The sequence below is a fragment of the Hyperolius riggenbachi genome, chromosome 3 (assembly GCF_040937935.1).
Source record: "Hyperolius riggenbachi isolate aHypRig1 chromosome 3, aHypRig1.pri, whole genome shotgun sequence".
Classification (NCBI taxonomy): Eukaryota; Metazoa; Chordata; class Amphibia; order Anura; family Hyperoliidae; genus Hyperolius; species Hyperolius riggenbachi.
In genome coordinates, this window is record NC_090648.1 from 438,055,855 (window position 1) to 438,083,101 (window position 27,247).

Here is a 27,247-nt window from a genome sequence, read left to right on the forward strand (position 1 = left end):
TGTTAAAAAAAAATGGCAACAGTCACACTTTGTTTAAAATGAATGTCGCTGTCAGGGCTGGAGTGTGGGCGTGGCTTCGGTGGAGTTTGGGGGTGGGACGTGAGCAGGTCAAGAAGCATCTGTTTCTGTTTTCTAAATGTGTGAGACAAGACATTCAGTAGGTTAACACAAAATTACCTATTTAGATGTTGTTTACAGCAGTTATAACTTTTCCACTGGATCATGGCAGTAGCTGGTAGAAGCCTTCACTTATACTAACTTTGACTTATCGACGTAATATTTCATACGCTTATATCTATTGCAAGCGAGACAAAAACAACTAGCTGAGAGATTGATATTGATCTTACTTTTATTTCCATTATATATGATAACTGATAGAGTTTCATGAACATTTTGACATTGTTTCCCACGTGGACATACATGTAAAAACAATAGAATAAAATACTTAACTTATATGTTTCACAAAATTCTCAGAAATACTATTTGCAATATCTGATATCTCCCTATCTGTCAAAACAGTTGCCGATATAGACAAAGCAGTATCCCTCTTTACTCTCTCTTACCACTGACAAGAGGTTCGTTTCCACAACAAGCATGCAAATTCACACGCTATTCTCGGGACGCGTAATCGCAGACGTCTATTTTTTTTGCATGCAAATACGTAGTTTTTTGGGGAATTTATTTAGTCTCTATTGACATAGACGAAATCGCACAAAGAATATGAATGCGGAAACGCACAAGGAAATGACAAGTGGCATCCAAAATTTTGTAGTGCTGATGTCCAGATTTTTTTCTGTATGCAAATTCTGGATAAAGTGGAAACAGGCCCAGTGAAATGCATTGCTATGCGAATCTGTGTGCAGAAAATGCATGCGAATTTCTGGCTCGCTAAGCCATGAAAACATACCAGAGATCTATTGTCCACCACCTTACGGAGCTCTGGTATGTTGTCATGGCTCAGTGAGCCAGCATACTTTTTTATTGTATCATATATATCTTTTGATCTCCTGTTCAAGCAATGTTTATGCTAATTGCCATGGGCGGCCTCTTTGATTCCATTGTACTTAAATGTTATGCACTGTGGTTTATGGTTGTATTGTCTGCACTAGCTGATGAAGGGGACCCTCCGTGGTCCCGAAAAAATTGTCAATTATCGTGTTGACTTATGCCTTGAAGAATAAAACACTTCAGCATTATCAAACGGTGTGCAAACCACTCTTGGACTTTCCTATTACTTTACAGGTTTGGCTTGACACCCAGGTTATGCACCCACCTTTGCAATTGGTGAGGTGTGCCACTCCAGACCTACCACTGCATTGACTGATTTCAAGAGGACAGAACCAATTACTCCATCATAAACGGTACACCCCTCTGTATACCTCCACCTTGCCACCATATGGCATCATGTTTAGCTCTTACTTAAATAAAAAAAACACACATAATTGTACAGAAATGATAAACATGTTTATACAAAATATTGCATATTGTCAGCATGATTTCATAAAAACTAAACCCCCTATTGCAGAGTTAATGTTTATGCACTTATTCTGGCCATCTCCGATGATAGTTTAGTCCTTTTAGTGCACTCCACTGACTCACTATTTCCATTGCTGTTCCACTGTAGTGTCTTTCTTACCATTGTACGAAAGTCCTCTGACATGTAATAGTAGATAAAAGGGTCAATGCAACTGTTGAATGAAGTGAAGGATAATGCCAGCGTGTACCAGAAGTACAGGTTGTTGTGGGATTCCCAGGTTGTCTCCAAGTAGTGAAGAACAAGCAAAACATTACTAGGTGTAAAACAGATAATGAATATGATAACCACCAAGATGAGCAACCTTATCACCTGGCTATGAGACTCTTTGTTTTTTGCCAAGGTCACCAGTATCGGTATGTAGCTAAGCAAGATAACAACCAAAGGAATGGCAAATCCTGCAATAAATAGTCCAATGAAATATTTGGTGTACCAGGTATAATCACAGCACACTGCCAGGACTTCATGACAGGTTGTGATATCTGGTTCCTTAAATGTTTTTGTCTGAGGAACGATGAGGAATATGGAGACACCACCGATGACCACCAACCAGATTCCAACAGAAACAACCAGGAAACTTCTCCAACTTCGCAAACTTCTGGCCTGGAATGGGTGGACCAGGGCAATGTGTCGGTCGATGCTGATGGCCGTGAGAAAGAAAACCGAGCAGTACATGTTTCCATAGAATACAGCGGTGACAGCTCGGCACATGTTCTCTCCAAAAATCCAGTTATTTCCAAGAAAATGGTACGCAATCTTGAAGGGCAATGCCAACATGAATAGCAGGTCTGCAGCTGCCAGGTTAATCAGCAGAAGGGTAGATGGCATCTTCTTGGCTTTAGAAAGAAGTACCCAGAAGGCAATTCCATTTGCCGGAAGACCGATGAGGAACACGACCAGATAGAATGTTGGAATAATGGAAACAGTAATGGGAGAACTTAGAGCATCCTGAATGTTTCTGTCTAGTATAGAGGAAGTGCAGTTATCTGGGCGATAAATTCTTCCTTTTGTAGCTGCAAACACAGAAGAATAAAATCAGCCAACTTATTAAAGCCTTGTTAAAGCGGGATTGTCACCATAAAAATTAAATTTCAACAGCAACTGGTCTGAGTGTGTTAAGTGATAAAGATGCTAATCCTGCATTCAAAACTTTCAAAACTTTTTATGCTGTTATGATTAGGAGTTATCACATACCTTAGGAGCACTGGCCCTTTAGTAGTCAGTGCCAAACAGTTGCATGCTGGGGGTTCTTTTTATCTATAATACAGTATATTCCTCCTCTTCCATTTAATTCCCTGCCTAGCTGCTTATCTGAAACACGATACCCTGCTCACTTGTGTTTACAAGCAAGGCTGAGGTGACTCGGCGATTGGAGGAGAAAAGAAAAAAAAGTAAAGGGCATGCCACTGTACATACACATGTCTATCTCATCATGTCACATGTCACATCAGTTGTCCTTTAAAGGGGAACTAAAGAGAAAGGTATATGGAGGCTGCCATGTTTATTTCCTTTTAAGCAATACCAGTTGCCTGGCAACCCTGCTGATCCTCTGCCTCTAATACTATTAGCCATAGCCCCTGAACAAGCATGCAGCAGATCAGGTGTTTCAGACTTTAAAGTCAGATCTGACAAGACTAGCTGCATGCTAGTTTTTTGTGTTATTCAGATACTACTGCAGAGAAATAGACCAGCAGGGCTGCCAGGCAACTGGTATTGATTAAAAGGAAATAAATATGGCAGCCTCCGTATACCTCTTACTTCAGTTCCCCTTTAAGTAATTTTTGCTAAACTAGTACATTATAGTTTTAGATGTCAATTACCTCCAATCTCTCTTGTAGAACCCAGATTTTATTCCATTTTATTTGGCCTTATCAAATTATGGAGAGTTATTATTAATATATATATATATTTTTTTATTGGCCTATCATCTTCCATAGCAATATATACAGCACAATATAGACAACACTGGGGAAAATGTATTAACAGTTAATCTCTATTACATGAATAACATCTATGATCTAATAATACAGGTATATGAACACATGCATAAACAATGCATGTACCAGTTTAGGCAGAACCAGTATGGTAAGAGGGGCATGCCCTTGTAAGTTTATATACAAACACGAGCTGTATTATTAGTACAAGAAAGGTATCGTATATAATTTATACAATATGTTAGCTTATAGAGTGCCCTGAAAGCTCATGTTGACCCAGAGCCACTAAGATACTATAAGGAGCTTAAAATCCCTCTAAAAAATAAGCTATACTAAATATAAATTTGCCCTCTTAAAGGACACCTGAAGGGAAAGGGATATGGAGGCTGCCGTATTTAACTCCTTTTAAACACATCGCCTGGCTTTACCGCTGATTCTCTGCCTCTAATACCTTTAGCCATAGACCCTGAACAAGCATGCCGCAGATCAGCTGTTTCTGACAAAACCCTGACAAGATTAGCTGCATGCTTGTTTTCGGGTGTGTGATTCAGACACCACTGATGCCTGAAAGATCAGCAGGACAGCCAGGCAACTGGTATTGTTTAAAAGAAAATAAACATGGTCGCCCCTTTATCCCTCTCTTTTAAAAACACAAGGTATTTGCAATTATTCAGCTTGATGTGAGCAATGAAGTTCTCCCATGGTGCTTCACTGCTGAATATGCAAATCATCTCTTTGGCCTGGTGCACACCAAAAACCGCTAGCAGATCCGCAAAATGCTAGCAGATTTTAAAACGCTTTTTCTTATTTTTCTATGGCGTTTTGCTAGCGTTTTGCGGATTGCTGCAGCGGATTTCAGTATAGTACATTTCATATATTGTTACAGTAAAGCTGTTACTAAACAGCTTCTGTAACAAAAACGCCGGCAAAATCACTCTGAACAGGCGTTTTTCAGAGTGGTTTGCGTTTTTCCTATACTTAACATTGAGGCAGAAACGCATCCGAAATCCAAAAAATGCCTCACCCCGGGAGTATGCGTTTCTGCAAAAACGCCTCCCGCTCTGGTGTGCACCACCCCATTGAGATACATTGACCAAGCGGATCCGCAGCCGCAAGCGGCTGCAGAAACGCTGAAAAAGCCGCTCGGTGTGCACCAGCCCTAAATGTCCATCTAAGCAAGACAAACAATTGGTAGGACCTGCACATACTTCAATTTGTCTCTGATGAACCTCATTCTGAAAAACACCCAAAAATCAGTGACAGGCTATATGCCAGCTGGATATACCTCACAAGTTTAGTGTCCAAAATTCATATTTGTCCATACATCATGTGAGTCCAGCAATGGCATAGAAGGGAGGACACAACAAGTTGCAGCAAGCAGCTTCACAAAGGCATAATGATGATTAGTTGCATGTGTTACTAAGGCCTTATGCTGTTGTGGACTAATAGAAATCTGTTGTCAAGCCATTAACAGTGCACTATTACAGTGCAAGACCTGTGCCTGTTCGCACCGTGCATTTCTCCCACGCCCGATTGCAGGACTTTACTAGGGCTGCTACCACTCTCTGGAACTCATTATCATCAGCCATCAGACTTGCCCTCACCTTTACTTCCTTCAAATGAGCCTCAAGACTCACCTTTTCATGCTCGCCTACAGGGGCATAAAGAGATAATTTGCATATTCAGTAGAGGTGCATTGTGGGTAACCGCGCAGGAGGTTTTCTCAGGCCCTGCTGGGCCGATTTGCGTAATTTTTTTTTTTTTGCTGCACGCAGCTAGCACTTTGTGTCCCCACCAGAGGCTCAGGGGTGATCATCTGTCATAGGCTGAAGCCTAAGACAGCTGATCACAGAGATTGGGTGGCGGGCTGGGGACAAAAAAAAAATAAAAAATTACACACTTATTTAAAAAATAATAACATAAATATTTATTCAAACACAAACAAACACTGGGGGAGCGATCAGACCCCACCAGCAGAAAGCTCTGTTGGTGGGGAGAAAAGGTGAAGGGGGGGGGGGGGGTAAATCCCTTGTGTGCTGTGTTGTGCGGCCCTGCAGCTTGGCCTTAAAGCTGCAGTGGCCTAGTTTACAAAAAATGGCCTGGTCTTTAAGAGGGGGGGGGGGGGGGGGATTAACACTGTGGTCCTCAAGAGATTAAAGCTGAATTATTCCTTCTGTTTTAAGAAGGCAAGTCACACCAAGGACTAAAGCAGACTATTTTTATTAGAGACTTTGAACTACTGACTGTTACCTAAGACATTTGCATGATCTTTTTTTTTTTTTGTTTCGTTACTTTGTATGTTTACCCTACATATCTTTTGTGCAGTGCTGCATAATATGTTGGCAGTTTATAAATTCAATAAATAATAATATATGAATTTTGGATTTTAAACTCGCAAGGTACAGTATATCCAGGGGTCTAGTCCTGGGAAAAGAAGTGAGTGGACTCACCTAGAAAACCCACGCGCGGCGTGCCAAAAAATGGGCATGGTCAAGCATACTGTGGGCGTGGTCATGGGTGGGGCCAAATAGACATGACCTTAGCAGTGATGTAAAAGGAAAAGGTCTGCCGGGGAAGTTTGAGCTCTGCCGTAGTGTATCCCCCCCAAAATAGATGTAATCTGACAGCTTTTCACCAAAAAGACACATAATCTGGTAGAAGTTCCTCCAAAATACAGATAATATGGCAGTGGTTCCCCCAAAATTGATAATGTGGCAGCAGCAGTTCCCCCAACATACACAATTTGGAAGCAGTTCCGCAAAATATGCGAAACCTGGCAGCGGAACACCCAAAATACATATAATCTGGCAGCAGTGGTCCCCCAAACATACACAATCTGGCAGCATTTCCCCAAAATACGCATAATCTGGCAGCAGCCGTTCCCGTAACATACACATAATCTGGCAGCTGTTCCCCAAAATACACGTAATCTGGCAGCAGCCGTTCCCCTAACATACACATAATCTGGCAGCCAGTTTCCCAAAATACATAACAGCGGTTCCACAAAAATGCAGATAATCTGACAGCAGTTCCCCCAAAATAGGTACCCCCAGCATAGGTAGCCAGGTCTATAGGTGTCCCCAGTATAAGTAGCCATAAGTATAGTAGTCCCCAGTACATGTAGCCAGAGGTATATGTGCCTAGTATATGTAGCCAGGGGTATATGTCCCCAGTATATGTAGCCAGGGGTATACGTGCCCAGTATATGTAGCCAGGGGTATACGGGCCCAGTATATGTAGCCAGGGGTATACGTGCCCAGTATATGTAGTCAGGGGTATATGTCTCAGTATATGTAGCCAGGGGTATATGTGCCCAGTATATGTAGCCAGGGGGATATGTGCCCAGTATATGTAGCCAGCGGGTATATGTGCCCAGTATATGTAGTCAGGGGGTATATGTCCCCAGTAGCATGTAGTCAGGGGGATATGTGCCCATTATATGTAGCCAGGGGGTATATGTGCCCAGTATATGTAGTCAGGGGGTATATGTGCCCAGTATATGTAGCCAGGGGGTGTATGTGCCCAGTATATGTAGTCAGGGGTATATGTCTCCAGTATATGTAGCCAGGGGGTATATGTGTCCAGTATATGTAGCCAGGGGGTATATGTCCCCAGTATATGTAGTCAGGGGGTATATGTGCCCAGTATATGTAGTCAGGGGGTTCATGTGCCCAGTATATGTAGCCAGGGGGTATATGTGCCCAGTATATGTAGTCAGGGGGTATATGTGCCCAGTATATGTAGCCAGGGGGTATATGTGCCCAGTATATGTAGCCAGGGGGTATATGTCCCCAGTATATGTAGCCAGGGGGTAAATGAGCCCAGTATATGTAGCCAGGGAGTATATGTGCCCAGTATATGTAGTCAGGGGGTATATGTCCCCAGTATATGTAGCCAGCGGGTATATGTGCCCAGTATATGTAGTCAGGGGGTATATGTCCCCAGTATATGTAGTCAGGGGGATATGTGCCCAGTATATGTAGCCAGGGGGTATATGTGCCCAGTATATGTAGTCAGGGGGTATATGTGCCCAGTATATGTAGCCAGGGGGTATATGTGCCCAGTATATGTAGTCAGGGGGTATATGTCCCCAGTATATGTAGTCAGGTGGTATGTGCCCAGTATATGTAGTCATTCGGTTTATGTGCCCAGTATATGTAGCCAGGGGGTATATGTGCCCAGTATATGTAGTCAGGGGGTATATGTGCCCAGTATATGTAGACAGGGGGTATATGTGTCCAGTATATGTAGCCAGGGGGTATATGTCCCCAGTATATGTAGCCAGGGGGTATATTGTATATGTGCCCAGTATATGTAGCCAGGGGGTATATGTGCCCAGTATATATAGTCAGGGGGTATATGTCCCCAGTATATGTAGCCAGGGGGTATATGTGCCCAGTATATGTAGTCAGGGGGTATATGTCCCCAGTATATGTAGTCAGGGGGTATATGTGCCAGAATAGGTAGCCAGGTGTCCCCCCAGCAGGAGGGGAGCAGCGCAGAGAAGACGAAGAGCTGTGAGCAGCGATGGAGAAGCGGGGGCCATCTCCCCCCCCCTTCTCTCACCTCGGGGCTCTCCTTCCCTCGCTCTCCCCTCCACAAGTAATGTGCGGGCAGCCGGCAGTGGGCGGGACTTACCTCTCCTTGTTGTCGGAACACCGGATCTGCATGCCGCAAGTCTGGTCTGGTTCAGACCAGAGCAGCGGCACACAGATCCGGCACCGGAACGAGGAGAGGTAAGTCCCGCCCGCTGCCGGCTGCCCGCACATTACTTGTGGAGGGTAGAGCGAGGGAAGGAGAGCCCCGAGGTGAGAGAAGGGGGGGAGATGGCCCCCTTCTCTACCGCTGCTCACAGCTCTCCTTCCACTGCGCTGCTCCCTCCACACAAGCCAGCGTAAACGGCGTCCACCCTAGGGAAATAGTAAGTGGACGCCGTCCACGCCCCACTCGACCCCTGAGTATATCCAGCTGGCATATTGTCTGTCACTGCTCTTTGGATGCTGGGTAAGTTTCATCAGAGAAAAATAATTAAGCGTGTGCTGGTCTAACCAATTGTTTGAGTATTTATCATCTGTAAGAGCTCGGACAGCACCCCTTACAGTGGACCTGAACTCTTGCACAGGTCAGAAGGAAAACACAGAGAAACGCACACTGTGTGTATTTAGAGAGTTTAGCCTGTCTAATTCCCCCTCATCGGTGACTAAACACAACTGTAATTTGATCTCTCAGCTGTGTCAGCTGGCTCCCACGATAGAGCAGCTAATTTGTAAACACAGGATGTTAACCCTATGTCTGCTTCCATGAAAGCAGGAAGTAGACACACTGCAGATTTATTGCAGGATTAGTATCAGCTGTAACAGAGAAACATTTTTTTTCTAAAGGCTATTATGCTGTTGCTTATCTTTTAGGCTGCTTTCACAGTGGGACGTTACAGGCACACGTTAGAGCAGCCTGTAACGCAGCCCAACTCACAGTAATGAAAAATCAATGGGCTGTTCACAGTGCCCACGTTGTGTTACAGTGTAACGTTGGACGTTCTACGAAAGTGCAGCACGCTGTGCGTTATATGTGGTTTTAGCTGCGTTAGACTGTTTGCACATGCTCAGTAAGGGGAGAGTACTCTATTGTTCCTACATGGCTAATTATTATTCACTGCACTGTAGTACTCTATTGTTCCCACATGGCTAATTATTATTCACTGCACTGTAGTGTTGTCCAGATCATGAACGATTCGGATCTTTGATCCTTGTTGTGAGTCGAATCATCCGGATCATCACAATGAAGGATTCGGTTCACAGTGGATGCCTGGAAGAAACAGGAACTGCAGCTTCTGTGCACAAGCACAATCTTCCTGATGCATCTCTCCCTTCCCCATTAGCACCCTCAATGTGCCCTCATTCTCCTGCACCTCCCACTCTGCTGCACCCCTGCTTCCTGCTTCCCTAGTAAAATGATTCAAAGATTCGGTTCAAAGATCCGGGTCTTTTCAATGATCCGATTCGAATCATCCGAATCATTGAAAAGATGCAGACTTCCCATTATAGAACTAAATGGTGCACCAAGAGCCGCATAACGCAGCTCAATCTGACGTCCAACTTCAACACCACCATGCGTTGCGTTAGGGGCACGTTATGCGACCTTCGTCCCCTAAAACGCAACGTCTTGGTGTAAAAGAGGCCTTAGAGCAGAGAGGAAGTTCTGAGTTCAGGTCTGCTTTAAAACGTTTTTACAGGGAGTGAGGCCAAACTGTATGGCCTATTATTTTGCAGAGCCACACTAAAACTTTTTTGAATAAAGCCCAAATAGTCTTGCTTCACAAATGAGATTTCAGCCTATTAGTTATGAAAACGTGCCAAGGTCACTTTAAAACCTCTTCATTCCCATTTGCTTACACATTTTGCGCTGCACTTTAATTCAGCATTATTCTTGTCTGCCAATTCATGTATAAGCTGAACTGAGGTTGCACTGCATATAAATAAGCATCATTTTACTTGTTTGAAAGAGACGTATGTAAATAGAGGTTTCCACTGGGAAGAGATCCAGGAACAACTAAACAAAAGCCCCAGCTCTGCATACCATATAAAGAGAGGCACAACTCAGTAACCTTTCTAGATTAGAGCTGAAAGGAGGGGAGAAGGTCCTTGCAATTTTACATTATTTCATCACATCCTGCAACACTATCAATTCTACTGTTGAAACAAGCGATACTTCTGCTAAAAGCAGACGAAACACACACAGGGTTTCATTTCTGGGAACTTCAAATGGGCACTTGGGCAGGAGTATTAGGTGGAAAATTCTCCTGAAATGATGGGACTTGATTTGATTATTTGTTTTATATTAAATAAAGGCACTTTTAAGCAAAAGTACGTTTATGTATGTGCTCTCTTGAGCACACGTTCTACCTAAGGAGAAACGGAATTCGGGAGCCCATGTTAATAATGGCTACAAATGGAAATTTGGGCACTGGACATCCCTGATAAAATAACGGGTGCCAAGGCCGACTGATATTTAAACTGCAGTTACAAATAGCAGGCGACCAAACTTCTCTAGGGCCAGATATTTATGGGGGCAGTTGGGGTTAGGCCTGGGTGGGGGGGGGGGTGGTTAGGCATGAGTGTGTGTGCGGAGGGGGGGGGGGGGGTGGTTAGGCATTGCTGGGGAGGTTGGTTAGGGCGTGTTGGCGGGAGGGTTCTGTTAGGGCTAGGGATGGGTGGGGGTGGTTAGGCCTGGAGGGGGAGGGGTTAGGTAAGAGTGTGTGTTGGGGGTCAGGCATTGCTGGGAAAGATGGTTAGGGTGTGGTGGTGGTGGAGGGTAGTGATGGGAATTCCGGCTCTTCTCAGAGAATCGGCTCGTCTGAATCGGCTCCCATTAAAGAGCCGGCTCTTACGGCTCTGAATCGGCTCTTAATTAAATATCACTAGACACCACTTAGAATCGGATTAAAAGCCCCGCCCCCGTCTCCTTGCCAACTCCAGACTACTTCTCTGACTGAGGCAATCCCTCCTGCTCCTGCTCTGCTCCGCCCCAAACACTCCTACAAGCTGCAAGAGGAGGACTACATCTCCCAGAATGCCTCAGCGCCCTTTATTACGGAGCAAAACAGAGCTAAAAGGGGCGGCTGAGGCATCGGCTCTTCTCAGAGTGAGCATCGGCTCCTCTGGTTCACTTCAAAGAGCCGGCTCTAATTCGCGAACGACCCATCACTAGTGGAGGGGTTTCTGTTAGTCTAAGGCAGGGGTAGGGAACCTTTTTGGCCGAGAGAGCCATAAACTCGACATATTTTAAAATGAAATTCTGTGAGAGCCATACAATATGTTTAAAACTAAATACAAGGTAATGTGTACATTTTATGCAAAACAAACACTTTTAAAGTACAATAAGTGTCTGCATTCTTTAATAACGTTGTTATGCAGTTGCTAATGGACGATTTCCGCACAAATGCAATCTCATTGGCAGATGCAATCTCATTGGCAGACAATTTCCCCACAAGTGCAATCTCATTGGCAGACAATTTCCCAAGTGCAATCTCATTGGCAGACGATTTCCGCACAAATGCCTATCACATTGGCAGACGATTTCCCCACAAATGCCTATCACATTGGCAGACGATTTCCCCACAAATGAACTCTCATTGGCAGAAGATTTCCCCACAAATGAACTTACCAGACTGGAGTGACCTCCTGGACCTGGAGTGACGGCGGCGGCTCCTACGGCGGCGGCTCCTGCGGCGGCGGCGGCTGCTGCTCCTGCTGGCTTGTGCACTAGTGCGCTCCGAAGCAGTAGCTATGGGTGCGGCTGCCTCCGGGTCGCACGTCGTCGGGTCGGCTCCTCCCCCCGCCAAGCTGCCTCAGTTCCCGCTGGCTGCGCCGATGTGTCACACGTAACGTGTGACATCACTTTCACAGGCAGCGCCAGCATCAATCTGGGTCGGGCAGAAAAGGCATTCTGGCGCGGGAGGCGGTGCCGATGAAAGAGGCACACATAAGTACAAAGACCCGGCATGGAGGAGGGGGGCGGGGCCGCGGCGCAGATTACGGCGGGGCAGATTAGTAAACACAGGCTCTCTGGCCGCTCTGTCACACGTCTTTTAGCGAGCCAGAGAGCCATACGCAGGCATGAAAAGAGCCATATATGGCTCGCGAGCCATAGGTTCCCGACCCCTGGTCTAAGGCATCGATAGAGGGAGGGCTCGTGTGAGAATAGGGTTGAGTTTTGCGATATTAACATATCTGTGCACCAATACAGAAAAGACCTAGCAAACAAAACAAAACAAGATAACAAACAATATCAAAGTAAAAGGATAAAAAGGAAAAATAATACTTAGTGGTCCGTATTTATGCCTGAGACCAGTAGCGTAAAGTTCAATGGTACAGGTTACTACAGCAAGTCCACTGATGTAGTTTAGAGTTTCTTGGCTTTCTAAAGCAACTTTTACAGTAACCCAAAGCAACAAACTGACGAGAGGAAGCTGATGAGTATACTGTGTGTACAGAGAGTCTATTGCACAGAAAAGGGGAGTTGCCATTTTTCCAGCTATCCACAGACAAGTATAAGCCCTAGGATGTAAGTGTTTTCACTTTCTTTATTACCCTTACCCTAGGCTAACGGCATATTAACCTTACCCTAGGCTAACGGCATACGGTCATTTGTCAGTATTTTGGCTTATTTCCCAATTAGAGAGACTTTAGGTCTATTTTGGATGCTAACCCTCCTTAATCTTATTAAAAAAAAATGGTAACAGTAAATTCGGGCGCCTGAGGCTAATGGACAAATCGGGCGCCGCCATTCACTCCTATAATAAATATCGTTTAATGGGCGCCCGATAGGAAAAAAGGGCGCTGGAGAAAAATAACGTTTTAAAAGCGGCGCCCGGAGACTTAATGTTTTATTACTGCTTCTCATGATTACACATTATTTAATGATTTATACATTTTTAAATATTATTTTTAAACGAAAAACAGTACAATATTTTTTTTCAAACATTATTTTTAAACGAAAAACAGTACAATTTTTTTTTTTTACATTATTTTTAAACGAAAAAACCAACAGGGGGGTCTTAGGTTTAGGCACCAACAGGGGGGTCTTAGGTTTAGGCACCAACAGGGGGGTATTAGGTTTAGGCACCAACAGGGGGTCTTAGGTTTAGGCACCAAAAGGGGGGTCTTAGGTTTAGGCACCAACAGGGGGGTCTTAGGTTTAGGCACCAACAGGGGGTCTTAGGTTTAGGCACCAACAGGGGGGTCTTAGGTTTAGGCACCAACAGGGGGGTCTTAGGTTTAGGCACTAACAGGGGGGTCTTAGGTTTAGGCACCAACAGGGGGGTCTTAGGTTTAGGCACTAACAGGGGGGTCTAGGGGTTAGGGGTAGGTACAGGGAGGGTTACTTAGGCACCAACAGGGGGGGTCTTAGGTTTAGGCATCAACAGGGGGGTCTAGGGGTTAGGGGTAGGTACAGGGAGGGTTACTTAGTAATTTTTTTTTTTAAACGTTATTATACGTTTCACTATTTAAACGAAAGATTAACGTTTTTACAATTGCCGATTTAATGCACATTATTTAATGATTTATAACTTTATAAAACATTAATTTTAAACGAAATACAGTACAATACATGTTTAAACGTTATCCATGCTTATCGTTAAAAACCCGGCGCCCTTTTTTCCCAGCGCCCCTTTTTAACGTACGCAAAAAAAATAGCCAGGTGACCATCAGCGGTGGGCAAAAACTGCCATCTGGCCTACGGCCCCATTTCAACTTAATCCTTTCCTGACTAAAGCAGTATTAAATTAATTTATTATAAATAAAGTAGAGTGTGTATAGCCTCGAACCACCATTCGAACCACCATTGTGTGAAGGTATGAGGTCGAATACTAAGTATATAGTATATGTCATGTAACACGTGTGACCGTTTTAATTATTTTTGTTATGCTTTCTTCTTTCTTTTCAACTTCTTAAATATTTTACTGCATTTATTTATATTAGCAGGAAACAGTGGACTAGTGGACTGCATATTTTAGCTCTTATACATCTCCCCGCCCGAGACATCTGGAGTAGATTCATGCCGCTTTTACTGTGCTCTGCAGAAAATCAGGAAACAAACAGTAACAGTCTGTGATCCTCAGATTACGCCAAGACAGCCATTGTCCAGTCATGAGTGGTGAGGCTGAGAGCTTACAGGCTCACAAGCAAGAGGTCAGGCAACATAAATGTAATAATGCTCAATCGCCACCTAACTCCTTCATCCCAACAAAAAAGCTAGTCTGTTTGGAGGAGTCAGATAAGAGGAGAGGAAATGGAATCATTTGGGGAGGGGGTGGGGGGGAACGTACCAATATTTCAAGGTTCATTGAATTATAGGGATGGCTTTGTTATTCAATTCCTTCTTAATTAATTACAGACAAGACCCCATAGGCATAAAAAAGTCCCTAGCTGCTACTGTGACCTTTTAATTGCCATACTCTATGTATAGATTGCCCCACTGGCTCCCTACAAGGGGTGCAGTTCTGATATACGGTATTCATCATTGTCAACCAAAGGCATATGGGTTTTGTGTGCACTAGATATATTAGGCTTGATTTATAGCTAGAAAATACTGAGGATGTTATTTATTTCTATGATATCCAACATACCCAGGTTATGCCATTAGGTTAAAGTGGACCTGAACTCTTGCACAGGATAGAAGGAAAACAGAGAGAAATGCACCCTGTGTGTATTTAGAGAGTTTCATCTGTGACTAATCACAACTGAAATTTCATCTCTCAGCTATGTCGGCTGACTGCCTCGGCAGAGCAGCTAATTTGTAAACACAGGCTGTTAACCCTATGTCTGCTTCCATGTCTGCAGACTTATTGCAGGATATGTATCAGCTGTAATAATTTCTTTCTGTAAAGATTATTATGCTGTTGCTTATCTTTCAGAGCAGAGAGGAAGTTCTGAGTTCAGGTCCGCTTTACATTTTGGAGCAGGCACTTGCTATTTCAACTGTATGCATAAACCAGAAGCAAAACATTATCTTTTCAATAAATCCATAGCCTGGAACGATGTTTACATTTGCTCAGCCGTTACTTTATTAACATTTCGGCAACATCTTTACAATCTGATATGACCCAAGAAAGCACTGCTATTTTTTTTACCTTCTAACTTGTTTTTAATAAAAAAAAAAAAAAAACATTCCTATTTGTGAATTATTTAAATGTAAATGACCAGTAAAAGTTTAGTGTCAAATATCCTATTGGCCACACTTCTGTTGGGATGAGTCACATGGTCAGAGGCCACACAGATTGGTCTCCGAGCGCTCTGTGAGGGCTGGTGCACACTGAGCGGCTTTTTGGGCGTTTTCAGATCCGCTTGCGGCTGCGGATCTGCTTGGTCAATGTATCTCAATGGGGTGGTGCACACCAGAGCGGGAGGCGTTTTGCAGAAACGAAAAATGCCTGGGTGAGGCATTTTTTGGATTGCGGATGCGTTTCTGCCTCAATGTTAAGTATAGGAAAAACGCAAACCGCTCTGAAAAACGGCACTTCAGAGCGGTTTGCCAGGCGGTTTTTGTTACAGTAGCTGTTCAGTAACAGCTTTACTGTAACAATACAGGAAATCTACTACACCAAAACCGCTAGACAAAACCGCAAAACGCTAGCTGAAACGCTACAGAAAAAGAAGAAAAAGCGTTTCAAAATCTGCTAGCATTTTGCGGATCTGCTAGCGGGTTTTCGTGTGCACCAGCCCTGAGTGCTGAATCTATGAGCTGCAGCGGGCCCTGGGGAATGAATCAGACCATTTTGATGCAATAAATTCTGGAGCACGCTTTGCCCCTGGGTGGTAAATTTAGTCACTAGCGTCTTTTCTGAAGCATCCCATGCCTAGGTATCAGCACCTGGTGCTAAGTTTGACCGCTGGCTTTTGGCTATAGTCAAGACAGTTCCTGGTGATTGAAATTGGTAACGGTATAAAGGACAAAAGGGGAGCACCAGTCACAGTTATTGGTTAAGGATGAAGCAGGGTTTTGGGGCATGATGGCATCAGTTATGGTTCAGCAGGAACTGCAATGCAATCTTAGCTATTGTCAGAGCAGGATTATCCACAAGGCAACCTTGGCAGGTGCCTGGGACCCAGTGGGTGTCAGGGGGCCCAACTGCCTTTTTCTATGACTGTTCCCTCATTGTAGATTACCAAAAGGACCATAAGGACTAAGCAAAGCTACAATCCCTGGACAGGACGGCTGCTGGGGGCATGGGGAAGCCCCAGGTAAGTGAAACTGTTTGTTGTTATAGGAATATTCAGTTATGCTTTAAAACAAAATACAGTAAATATGGCCACCTCCATATTCCTCTCATTTCCGAACAATGTTATTGTGGTCACACAACACATTTTTTTTATATTTCTTTTCAATTTGAGAATTGCAATGATTTTTTCTGATTGATTGTAACATTTGAAAAATCTGACCAATGTATTCAACACATACTGTATGTTACATTTTTCTATAATTATAAAAAAAAAAATTTATTGCATAAAAAATGTAATTTTTATTGTAGACAACTTTAGGCATTGGGGAGGAGAGGTTAGTGTGAGGAAGGGAGAATGTCTAGATATTACCAATATTTTAATTATCAGTACAATCTTGTGTTAGTATCAACCAAGATAGTTCTAAAGGTTATATATGGGAAATGTTCAGGAGGGCTAGGCAGGCCCGGATTTATCTCACAGGCCGCGGGGCAGCGGCAGATACATACCTTCCGTGCACTCCACCGTCGATGTTTCTCCCTCTAGTGCAGGGGTCTCAATCTCGCGGCCCGCGGGCCATTTGCGGCCCTCGATACAATATTTTGTGGCCCTCGCTGGCAAAAGCTTCCTTATAGTTCGCTTCAGTGCTCCCAAGTAATCCGCCACATCCCCACCGCTAAACGAGGGTTGCAGAGCCCCCAAATCGCCTGGGGGACAATCCGCCGGCATTTTCTGGAAGGGGCAGAGCTTTCAGCTTCAGCTCTGATCCTCCTGATGTCAATCGCCGCACGGATCGCCACCTCTCCCCGCCCCTCTCTGTGAAGGAAGAGTGAGAGGGGCGGGCAGAGGCGGTGATGCGCCGCGATTGTGAAATTCCTTGTGCGGCCCAGCCTCATCCTGACTTTGCCTCCTGCGGCCCCCAGGTAAATTGAGTTTGAGACCCCTGCTCTAGTGTCTGGCGCGACTTCCTGTTTATACAGGAAGTCGCGTCAGAAGCTAGAGAGGAACATCCATGCTGGAGCACACGGAAGGTATGTATCTGCCGCTGCCCCGCCGCCTGCATACACAATCGTATTGATGCTGGAGGGGAGCACAGAGGGGAGAGCCCGAGGTGAGGGAGTGCAGCATGACTTTCCCCTTATTCTGCGACCCCTTCAGCCCCCCAAAACGGCCCGAGTGGGCACCGGTGGGGGGCCCGCTCAGTATTTCTGCAGGGGGGCCCGGTGGCACCTAGTTACGCCCCTGAGAGGTACCCTCAGTATTAAGTAGCTAGAAGTGCCCCTGACTGAAGGGAGATCTTTCACTGGAATGCCAACAGCAGGGTGAGTAACCTCTCATTTACACTCTCATCAGGACTCTGCATAGGGTAGGAGGGAATGAGTCACCTTTCCATCTTCAGGCGCCTGTAGGCACGTGCCTACAATGCCTCATGGTAAATCCAGCCCTAGGGCTAGTATTAGGGTATATGGTAGGGGTAGATTTGTTAAGTGGTTAATTTTAGGAGGTTAGGGTTAGACATTATAAAGGTTTTAACATAAGTAAGTGAAATAATGGTTAGAAATTAGGAAGGACTTAACGTCCGAGGGAAGGATAGGCATCAAGAAAGGGGGAAGGTCGCGGAAGAAACTAATTGATTGGGGTTAGGCATTATGAAGGAGGGTTAGGATGGTAGAAGGTTAGATTTAATGGTTAAATCTAGGCATTAAGAAGAGATTAACATTAGGAGAGGAGGTTAGGGTTAGGTGACAGGAAGTGGTTAACCATGGGAAGAAGGTGCATACATAAGCACAACAACTGTTGCCCGTAGTGACCGGGATCATCTTTAGGGCAACAGTTCCAGGGACAAGTGTGTACAGCCAAAACTCATGCAGATGATGTAATTCCCCTTACTTATACATACATACTGGAGAATGTAATGTGCATAGGAATGCACAGACACACTAGAGGGAGTAAGCAGATTTATGTTCTATCATTACATAGAATGTGAAGCAAGAACATTCATCTACTGTGCAGCAGATGGAAGGGTTCTAAAAATGACTGATTTACTCTGCATCTCCATGGGCAATTATTAATCAGCCAATTAATCAAACGGCCTTAACCTGACACAATCCATTGCTTTGTTTAAATTATACTTATGAAAGGAAAGCTGCTACACATGTGATCTTCAGTTACAGCATTGAGAAAGTCACTCCCTTGATATCATACTGTCATAATTCAGTGGTGCAGCAGAGAAGCATTCTCCTGTACTTTTCTCCAGTGGCGTAGCAATAGGGGTTGCACAGGTAGCGACCGCATCGGGGCCCTTGGGTCAGAGGGGCCCTCTCTCAAGCACAATATTAGCTCTCTATTGGCCCTGTGCTGGTAATAATCACTTCTATAGATGCTTTAAATAGTAGTAATAATCATTAACAAACTGTTCTCCATCCCCTTCTTGCACCTCTGACACGGTTGTTGTCTTTTGTAGGTTTTGGTGCGCCATATTAATCATTATGTATAGAGTGCTTGGGGGTGGGGCCCCATGTAAAACTTGCAGCGGGGACCATAGCTCCTTAGCTACGCCACTGCTTTTCGCCATGTGGAAAGGGATAAGTTGTCAGATTTTTTTCTAATCCTCGGTGTAGCACTGGGCCTGGAAGATTCATTTTTTCTATAATGGTGCCCACAAATTATACAAAATTATCCACTCCTCCCATCTATGCTGGGGGCATCTGTTCCAGGCCATCTATGCTGGGGGCATCTGTTCCACCACGGCGGCTCCCCTCTGTGAATTCCTCCACTTGCTTCCTATCCAGTCCAGAATCAGATTGAAGATACTTTGTCAATCTGTCCACAAAACCTGCCCATCCTACATTTCCGATCTTACTCAGAGGTACACGCCTAGCAGCTCACTCTGCTCCTCCAATGCACTTTTCCTGACCCCCCCCCCCCCCCCCGCATCACCCAGCTCCATGCACGACTCAAGGACTTCTCAAGAGCTGCTCCAACCCTATGTAGCTTCCTACCTCCCCCATTAGGGTTGCCCCCTCCAACATCTTCAAGAAGGCTCTCAAAACACACATTTTTACTCTGGCCTACCCCCCTCACTGGTGCTCGAAACCCCCAGTTGAACTCTGGTCCCCTACCTTTCTTGTTCCTACCTCTTCCTCTAGATTGTAAGCCTTCAGCAGGGTCCTCCTCCTTGTGCCTCCTTCCTGTTCATGCCCCTCCATTACTGTAGACCCATCCTATGGATCTGAGTGAACTCTTGAGTGAACTTGATTTGCCTATTCTTCATGCTCCCATCCAGTGACTGACTAAGCATTACCTCGTACTCATACTGTGCTGTGTGATCTGGTTTTTCTTGTATTTCTGTAGTGTCTTATTGCTGTATATCACCCCTAAATATTGTCTGTAACCTTAACTAATGTCCAGTGCTGTGTAATATGTTGCCGCTTGATAAATACAATAAACAAATAAATTAAATAAAATAAATAAATAATTTTGTACAAATCTTACAGTCTGTGTAGTAGAAGGGTAAATTGAGTGAATATACAGTACTTTGAATACTTTCTGTAGTTCCTCATATTACATAGAAATGAAGAAAAAAAAATGATGTATCATTAGTTGGTACCTTAAAGTGAACCTCCGGACTAAAAATCGACTCAGCAGCACTGAAAAAGCTTGGTGTTTCTTTAACAGTTTCACAGCATCAGAACTTTGTTTCTCTTATACAAGCCTCATTTTTAGCTGCACAGAAGAAAACTGCCCGGGCTTTTTTTCCCCTGATGCTGTGCAAAGCATGATGGGATTTCTGATGTTGTTGTTCTTGTTCTGCTGTTTTGGCGCAATTTTTTTTTGACATTTTGAATTTGACATTTGAAGCCTAGGGTGTGCAGATGGGAGGGGTAATCAGGACACAGGACAGTTGGAACTGTGTCTCCTGCTCCTTGTCACCTCCTTTCAACCAAAAAGATGGCTGCCCCCATGACAAAGATGGCAGCCCCCATGGATCACAAACATTTGCCTGTTCTTTTAAAACAGGGTGGGTAAGATATTATATTACCTATCTATTCTAATTAACATAACTAATGTAACTTGATGACAGTATGTTTGTTTAGGCTGAAGTTCCCCTTTAAGAGACTAATCTCCTGCAATAGCACAAAATAGTATTTTTATATACAGTATCTGAACTTAAAAATGAGCTATGCTCAAAGGAAACATGAGGCGAATACCGTAATTTAATATCAGATTTATTTACCAGGGACTAGAAGCCAATGTGTCCCCTAGAAGCCAATGTGTCTCTCGCCGTAGCTCCGCTCTGAGCCAGTCTCCTGGCGGCCCCTTCTAGTGGGTGCCCACCTGGCTGTGTCAGCAGCCTCTGCCCATGCGTGCAGCAGGGAGCATTCTGCATAGGTACAGTACTTCAGCGGGTGTGCATAATGCTTCTGGCCGTGGGAGTGCGACCGCGAGCAGCGTATCTGCTCTAGAAGCTGCTACAAAGGGGACCCCAGGAGACTGGCTGAGAGGGAAGCTGTGGCGAGGGACACATGGGCTTCTAGGGGCTGGACAAAGTCACAGGTAAGTAAATCTGATATTAGATTATTCACCTCATGTATCCTTTAACCATTTAAGGACTGCAGTCATAAAACCCCTTAAGGACCAGACACTTTTTTTCCATTCAGACCACTACAGCTTTAACGGTTTATTGCTCGGTCATACAACCTAACATCTAAATGAATTTTACCTTCTTTTCTTGTCACTAATACAGTTTTTTTTGGTGCTATTTGATTGTTGCTGTGATTTTTAGTTTATATTTTATATATATATTCATCAAAAAAGACATGAATTTTGTCAAAAAAATGATTTTTTTAACTTTCTGTGCTGACTTTTTCAAATAAAGTAAAATTTCTATATATTTATTCTGCTACATGTCTTTTATAAAAAAATAAATCCAATAAGTGTATATATATATTGGTTTGGGTAAAAGTTATAGCATTTACAAAATATGGTGCAAAAAGTGAATTTTCCCATTTTGAAGCATCTCTGACACCTGTCATGTTTCATGAGGTGCTAGAATTCCAGGATAGTATAAATACCCCCCAAGTGACCCCATTTTGGAAAGAAGACATCCCAAAGTATTCACTAAGAGGCATGGTGAGTTCATAGAAGATTATATTGTTTGGCACAAGTTAGCGGAAAATGACACTTTGTGACAGAAAAAAGTAAAAAAAAGAAGTTTCCATTTCTGCTAACTTGTGACAAAAAAAATAAAATAATGAAATCTGCCAGGGACTCACCATGCCCCTCTCTGAATACTTTGCGGTGTCTACTTTCCAAAATGGGGTCATTTGTGGGGTCTGTTTACTGTCCTGGCATTTTGGGGGGTGCTAAATTGTAAGCACCCCTGTAAAGCCTAAAGGTGCTCATAGGACTTTGGGCCCCTTAGCGCACCTAGGCTGCAAAAAAGTGTCACACATGTGGTATCGCCGTACTCAGGAGAAGTAGTATAATGTGTTTTGGGGTGTATTTTTACACATACCCTTGCTGGGTGGGAGAAATATCTCTGTAAATGAGATTTTTTTACACACAATTGTCCATTTACAGAGATATTTCTCCCACCCAGCATGGGTATGTGTAAAAATACACCCCAAAACACATTATACTACTTCTCCTGAGTACGGCGATACCACATGTGTGACACTTTTTTGCAGCCTAGGTGCGCAAAGGGGCCCAACGTCCTATGAGTACCTTTAGGATTTCACAGGTCATTTTGAGGCATTTGGTTTCTAGACTACTCCTCACGGTTTAGGGCCCCTAAAATGCCAGGGCAGTATAGGAACCCCACAATTGACCCCATTTTAGAAAGAAGACACCCCAAGGTATTCCGTTAGGAGTATCGTGAGTTCATAGAAGATTTTGTTTTTTGGCACAAGTTAGCGGAACCTGATTTTTATTGTTCATTTTCCACTAACTTGTGACAAAAAAATAAAATCTTCTATGAACTCATTATACACCTAACGGAAAACCTTGGGGTGTCTTCTTTCTAAAATGGGGTCACTTGTGGGGTTCCTATACTGCCCTGGCATTTTAGGGGTCCAAAACCGTGAGGAGTAGTCTGGAAACCAAATGCCACAAAATGACTGTTCAGAGGTATAAGCATCTGCAAATTTTGATGACAGGTGGTCTATGAGGGGCCAAAGTTTTTGGAACCGGTCATAAGCAGGGTGGCCTTTAGATGACAGGTTGTATTGCAGGGGTCTCAAACTCAATTTACCCGGGGGCCGCAGGAGGCAAAGTCAGGATGAGGCTGGGCCGCATAAGGGAGTTCACGTGCCCCCGCTGCAAAACGAGGGCTGCAGAGCCCCGAAATCGCCCCGGGGGGCAATCCGCCGGCATTTCCTGGAAGGGGCAGAGCTTTCAGCTTCGGCTCTGCCCCTCCTGACGTCAATCGCGGCGGATCGCCGCCTCTGCCCGCCCCTCTCACTCTTCCTTCACAGAGAGGGGCGGGGGAGAGGCGGCGATCCATTCGGCGATTGACGTCAGGAGGGGCAGAGCTACAGCTGGAAGCTCTGCCCCTCAGCGCAGTCGTGGATGTTTGCGCGGGGGATTTGGGGTCTGCAGCCCTTGTTTAGCGGCGGGGATGCGGCGGATTACTTGGGAGCACTGAAGCGAACTATAAGGTAAAATGGGCAAATATAGTTTGCTTCCGTGTCTCTTTTGCTTTTGCCGGCAGGCAGGGCCGGTTTAAGCAACAATGGGGCCCCAGAGCAAAATAAATCTGCCCTCCCCCCCCCCCCCGCCCCCCTCCCCGCCCCAACAGATACCCTGGAACAAAAATCGGCATTAAGGGACCTTTTTTGCAGCTGGTATAGTCAGGGTGTGAAGCCCCAATCGGTCGGAGCTCCACATTCTGGCTACCCCAGCCTGCATAAGGAACAAGGGGTTAAAAAGTTTCAGGAGGGGGGACCCCACATAATTTTTAAAAAAAAATTCCCACACTCTAAACATAATTTTTTTTGGGGGAAAATAGGAAAAAATGCCAGGAATCTTCATACAGCCATATTGCGGCTGTATAGCGATCCCTGGCCAAAGCGCTGCGGCTGCGTATGGACCCCCTGGAAACCCTGTCAGGAAATGTATTGCTCTTTCTTTTGATACATGTAAAATTACACTACCGTTAGGCTTGCTACTAAAAGTGACATTTACCGCATTTAAAAGTATACTATTTTCCTTCGAAACTTTAAAATCGATTTTCTCAAAAACTATAAGGTCTTTTTGAAAAATTGTTTTTTCCTCTTATTCCTAATGATCTCCTTAACATATCCTGCAAACTTAGGGTTTCTAGCATTTAAGGTGGATTTGCTATTAACCATTAAAGTCGGCGGGTTTTTAAATGTGTATTTTTTTCCTTTGCAACTTTAAAATCGATTTTCTCAAAAACTATAAGGCCGATTTGAAAATTTTTTTTTCCTCTTGTAGCCACTGGGGGCCCCTACAAGCTCTGGGGCCACAAAATATTGTATCGAGGGCCGCAAATGGCCCGCGGGCCGCGAGTTTGAGACCCCTGATGTACAGTATAGCAGGTGCGATGTTATCGTTGCACCGCATCATTGCACCGCACGCAAAGATCTGCGCATTACGCTGTGCGCAGTGCAGTGCGCGATGTAGCTTTGTGCATCTTTTATAGTGTGCACAAAGCTAGTTAAGGGGCACTAAGTTCAGATAAGGCACACTAACCTCAGATAAGGCACACTAACTCAGATAAGGCACACTAACTCAGATAAGGTGAGAAGTGGAACGAAAATCATACATGATTCCAAACATTTTTTTTACAAATAAATAACTGCAAAGTGGGGTGTGCGTAATCATTCAGCCCCCTGAGTCAATACTTTGTAGAACCACCTTTTGCTGCAATTGCAGCTGCCAGTCTTTTAGGGCAGTGTTTCTCACCATTTTATTGGTATGTACCCCCTTTAAAACCCGTGAACTCACCAAGTACCCCCTAGCATAGTAAGCATTATGACAAATACCCCTTAACAAATATATATTGAATCGTAGTGCATGATAATGGTTCTAAACAACTTCCAAGTATTTACTATTGCTTTTAATTAGCTAAACTACTAATTTGGTGTTGTTTAAATAAGATTTATAATTTTCTAAAACTCTAAATTGGTTATTCTTGGTTAAGTGTATCAAGCCCGAGTACCCCCTGGAACCATCAGAAGTACCCCCTGGGGTACGCGTACCGCATGTTGAGAACCTAGGTTTTAGGGTATGTCTCTAAGGCACACTAACTTAGATAAGGCACACTAACCTCAGGTAAAGCACACTAATCTCAGATAAAGCACACTAACCTCAGATAAGGCACACTAACTCAGATAAGGCACACTAACCTCAGATAAGGCACACTAACCGGCTTAGCGCCGGTTAGTGAATCAAGCCCCTTGTCTCCTTTTGTCTTTTGGATGAGCCTGGGGCTACTACAATCACAGGAACCAATCAACCAATCACAGGAACCATCAAACATAAGCTATCAAATCATTACAGTATGTTTCAATTTGCTTTCAATGTCAACTATCCACTCATCCATGCATCCAAAAAGCATTAGAAGAGTTACCTTTAGTGCAGGAGGCTTCAGAGCTGCTGAAAAGGGTGTAGAGAATCCCAGCAAGTAGTAAAATCCTTGAGAACATTGTAAGTTGTTCTTGAGTTCTGCCTGTCTGCTTTCAATCTTACTAAACTCCTCAGTTTAGCTCACAGGATGCATTGATCACCAGAACGGTGCTGCAGCCTCTCTTACCAGCTCATTGCGCAAATGGAAGGGTTTAGAAAAACCAGTGTAATGTAACACCGCCTCTAACATCCTTTTCTGGTAAAAAAAAAAAAAAAAAAAAGATATGTCCCAAGCAGTCATGACTCTCACTCTGGACAAAACTCCTACCCTTTTTACTGGCTTATGTTGCTGTGTTGGCACGTGCTATTTGTTGCACGTCAGAACAATGTCATCAAAATGTTTGCATGCAGTAATTTATAAAGCTTTAATAGTTTTGGTTTAAGGGGAACTTTACTGAATATAGCTCAACAGGACCAGCACTTTCATGGAGGCAAAGGGGACAATTGTCCCAGTGCCCCAGAGTCTGTAAGGGCCCCCAAGGTGTGTGTGTTCTCCCCTCCAGCTATGGTAACCCCATACATGCCTGCAGGAAAGGAGGAAGTGAGGCGCGGTGGGGAGAAGTCTATGTAGAGTGTAGACCATGGTTCTGTGTCCTGTGTCCTACCTGGATTAGGTAAGACCCTGCTGTGTGTACACTCTGCATTTGTAAGGGAAAGGAAGGGAGGAATAATGGGGTGACCAACTTTTAAGGACTTATGAGGGACACCTAATGATTTTTTTGTGGCTGGGAGAGTGGTGGGATGGGTCCTGGGTGTCAGCTCGGAGGCTGTGGGAAGCTGGGGGGGGGGGGGGGGGGGGGGGGCACTGCTGGGGGGGAACCCCCAAGTTACTTTTGCCCCAGGGCCCCTTTGTAGCTAGAACCGGCCCTGTAGCTCAGTTAATAAAACTGCTTATTTTTAACAATACAGTATTTCTTTATAAATTATTTAGTCAATGTTTGCCCATTGTAAAATCTTTCCTCTCCATAATTTACACTCTCAAATGGACCCGACCCTTATTCAGTTCATTTTTTCTCCTAGGTGATTTCACACCTTAACAATAAAAGTCATTTTTAGCCAACAGCAAGCCAGAAAATATTCAGAATAATTTTTGACTGTATTTTTACACCTTTTGGTAAATTTTCAAATGTAGAGTGCTGAAAAGTTATTTTAACCACTTGCCGACCGCCCACTACCTATGGGCGGCGGCAAGGTGGCTCCCCCAGGACCGCGTAATGGCGATTGGCGGCGGCACCAGGTAGACTAATTAGCCAGGAATGGCGCGCATAGATGCGTGCGCATCTGCCGGCATTAGGCTCCGCCAACCCGTGACGGCAACCCACTGGCCAATTAGCAGCGCCGGCAGGTTGTAACATTTCAAATTGCCCAATAGAAAATGTATAATACACTTTGTTAGGTAAACAAAGTGTATTATACAGGCTGCCTCCTCCCCTGGTGGTCACAGTGATCAATCGACCACCAGAGAGGATGGCAGCACTGTAAGTTAACACACACACTGATCCTGTCCCCCTGATCGCCCACAGCACCCCTCAGACCCCCCCCCCCCCCCTGATTACCCCTTCAGTGTATTGTTTGCACCCAATCACCCCCCTAATCACCCATCAATCACTCCCTGTCACTATCTGTCAACGCTATCCTTTAGATCAGGTCCTAAACTGCCCCCTAGGGGCTCCTGATCACCCCCCCCCACACCCTCAGATCCCCACAGACCCCCCCCCCCCCATGCCGTGTACTGTATACATCTATTCTCCCCTGTAATCACTCACTGATCACCTGTCAATCACCCATCAATCACCCCTTGTCACAACCTGTCACTGCCACCCATCAGATCAGACCCTAACCAGCCCCTTGCGGGCATCTGATCACTCACCCACACTCTCAGATCTCCCTCAGACCCCCCCCCCCATCACCTCCCAAGTGCATTGTTTACATCTGTTCACCCATCTAAACACCCACTGATCACCCATCAATCACCCCCTGTCACTGCTACCCATCAGATCAGACCCTAATCTGCCCCTTGCAGGCACCCAATCACCCACCCACACCCTCAGATCGCCCTCAGACCCCCCTGATCACCTTGCCAGTGCATTGCTTGCATATATTCTCCTCTGTAATTACCTACTGATCACCTATCAATCACCCCGTCACCACCTGTCACTGCGGGCTCCTGATCACCATCCCCTGCCCTTAGATCCCCCTCTGATCACTCCCCCCTGCCCTTAGATCACCCCCCCGCCATTGTGTACCTCATGTTTGTGACGCTTGATTGTGCTTTGATTGGCTCCGATTGGCTCAATTGCCCTGTGATTGACCTCGATTGTCCCGTGATTGGTTTTTGATAGTCCAGTGATTGGTTTTACATTGTCTCGTGATTGGTTTTCGATTGTCCTGTGATTGGTTTTCGATTG

General features: G+C 44.7%; 1 protein-coding gene across 1 annotated transcript in view; it reads right to left on the reverse strand.

The window, feature by feature from the left end:
• Positions 1-348: 348 nt before the first annotated feature.
• The window catches only part of LOC137564196 (proteinase-activated receptor 3-like), a 133,489-nt gene continuing 106,590 nt past the window's right edge, over positions 349-27,247 (reverse strand). Inside the window, exons 5-6 of the mRNA XM_068277708.1 lie at positions 24,784-25,035; positions 349-2,547 (exon numbers count right to left, since the gene is read on the reverse strand). Coding sequence (XP_068133809.1) covers positions 1,535-2,547; positions 24,784-24,859 — 1,089 coding nt within the window. The 5' untranslated portion in view covers positions 24,860-25,035 and the 3' untranslated portion in view covers positions 349-1,534. The remainder of the gene's footprint in view (positions 2,548-24,783; positions 25,036-27,247) is intronic.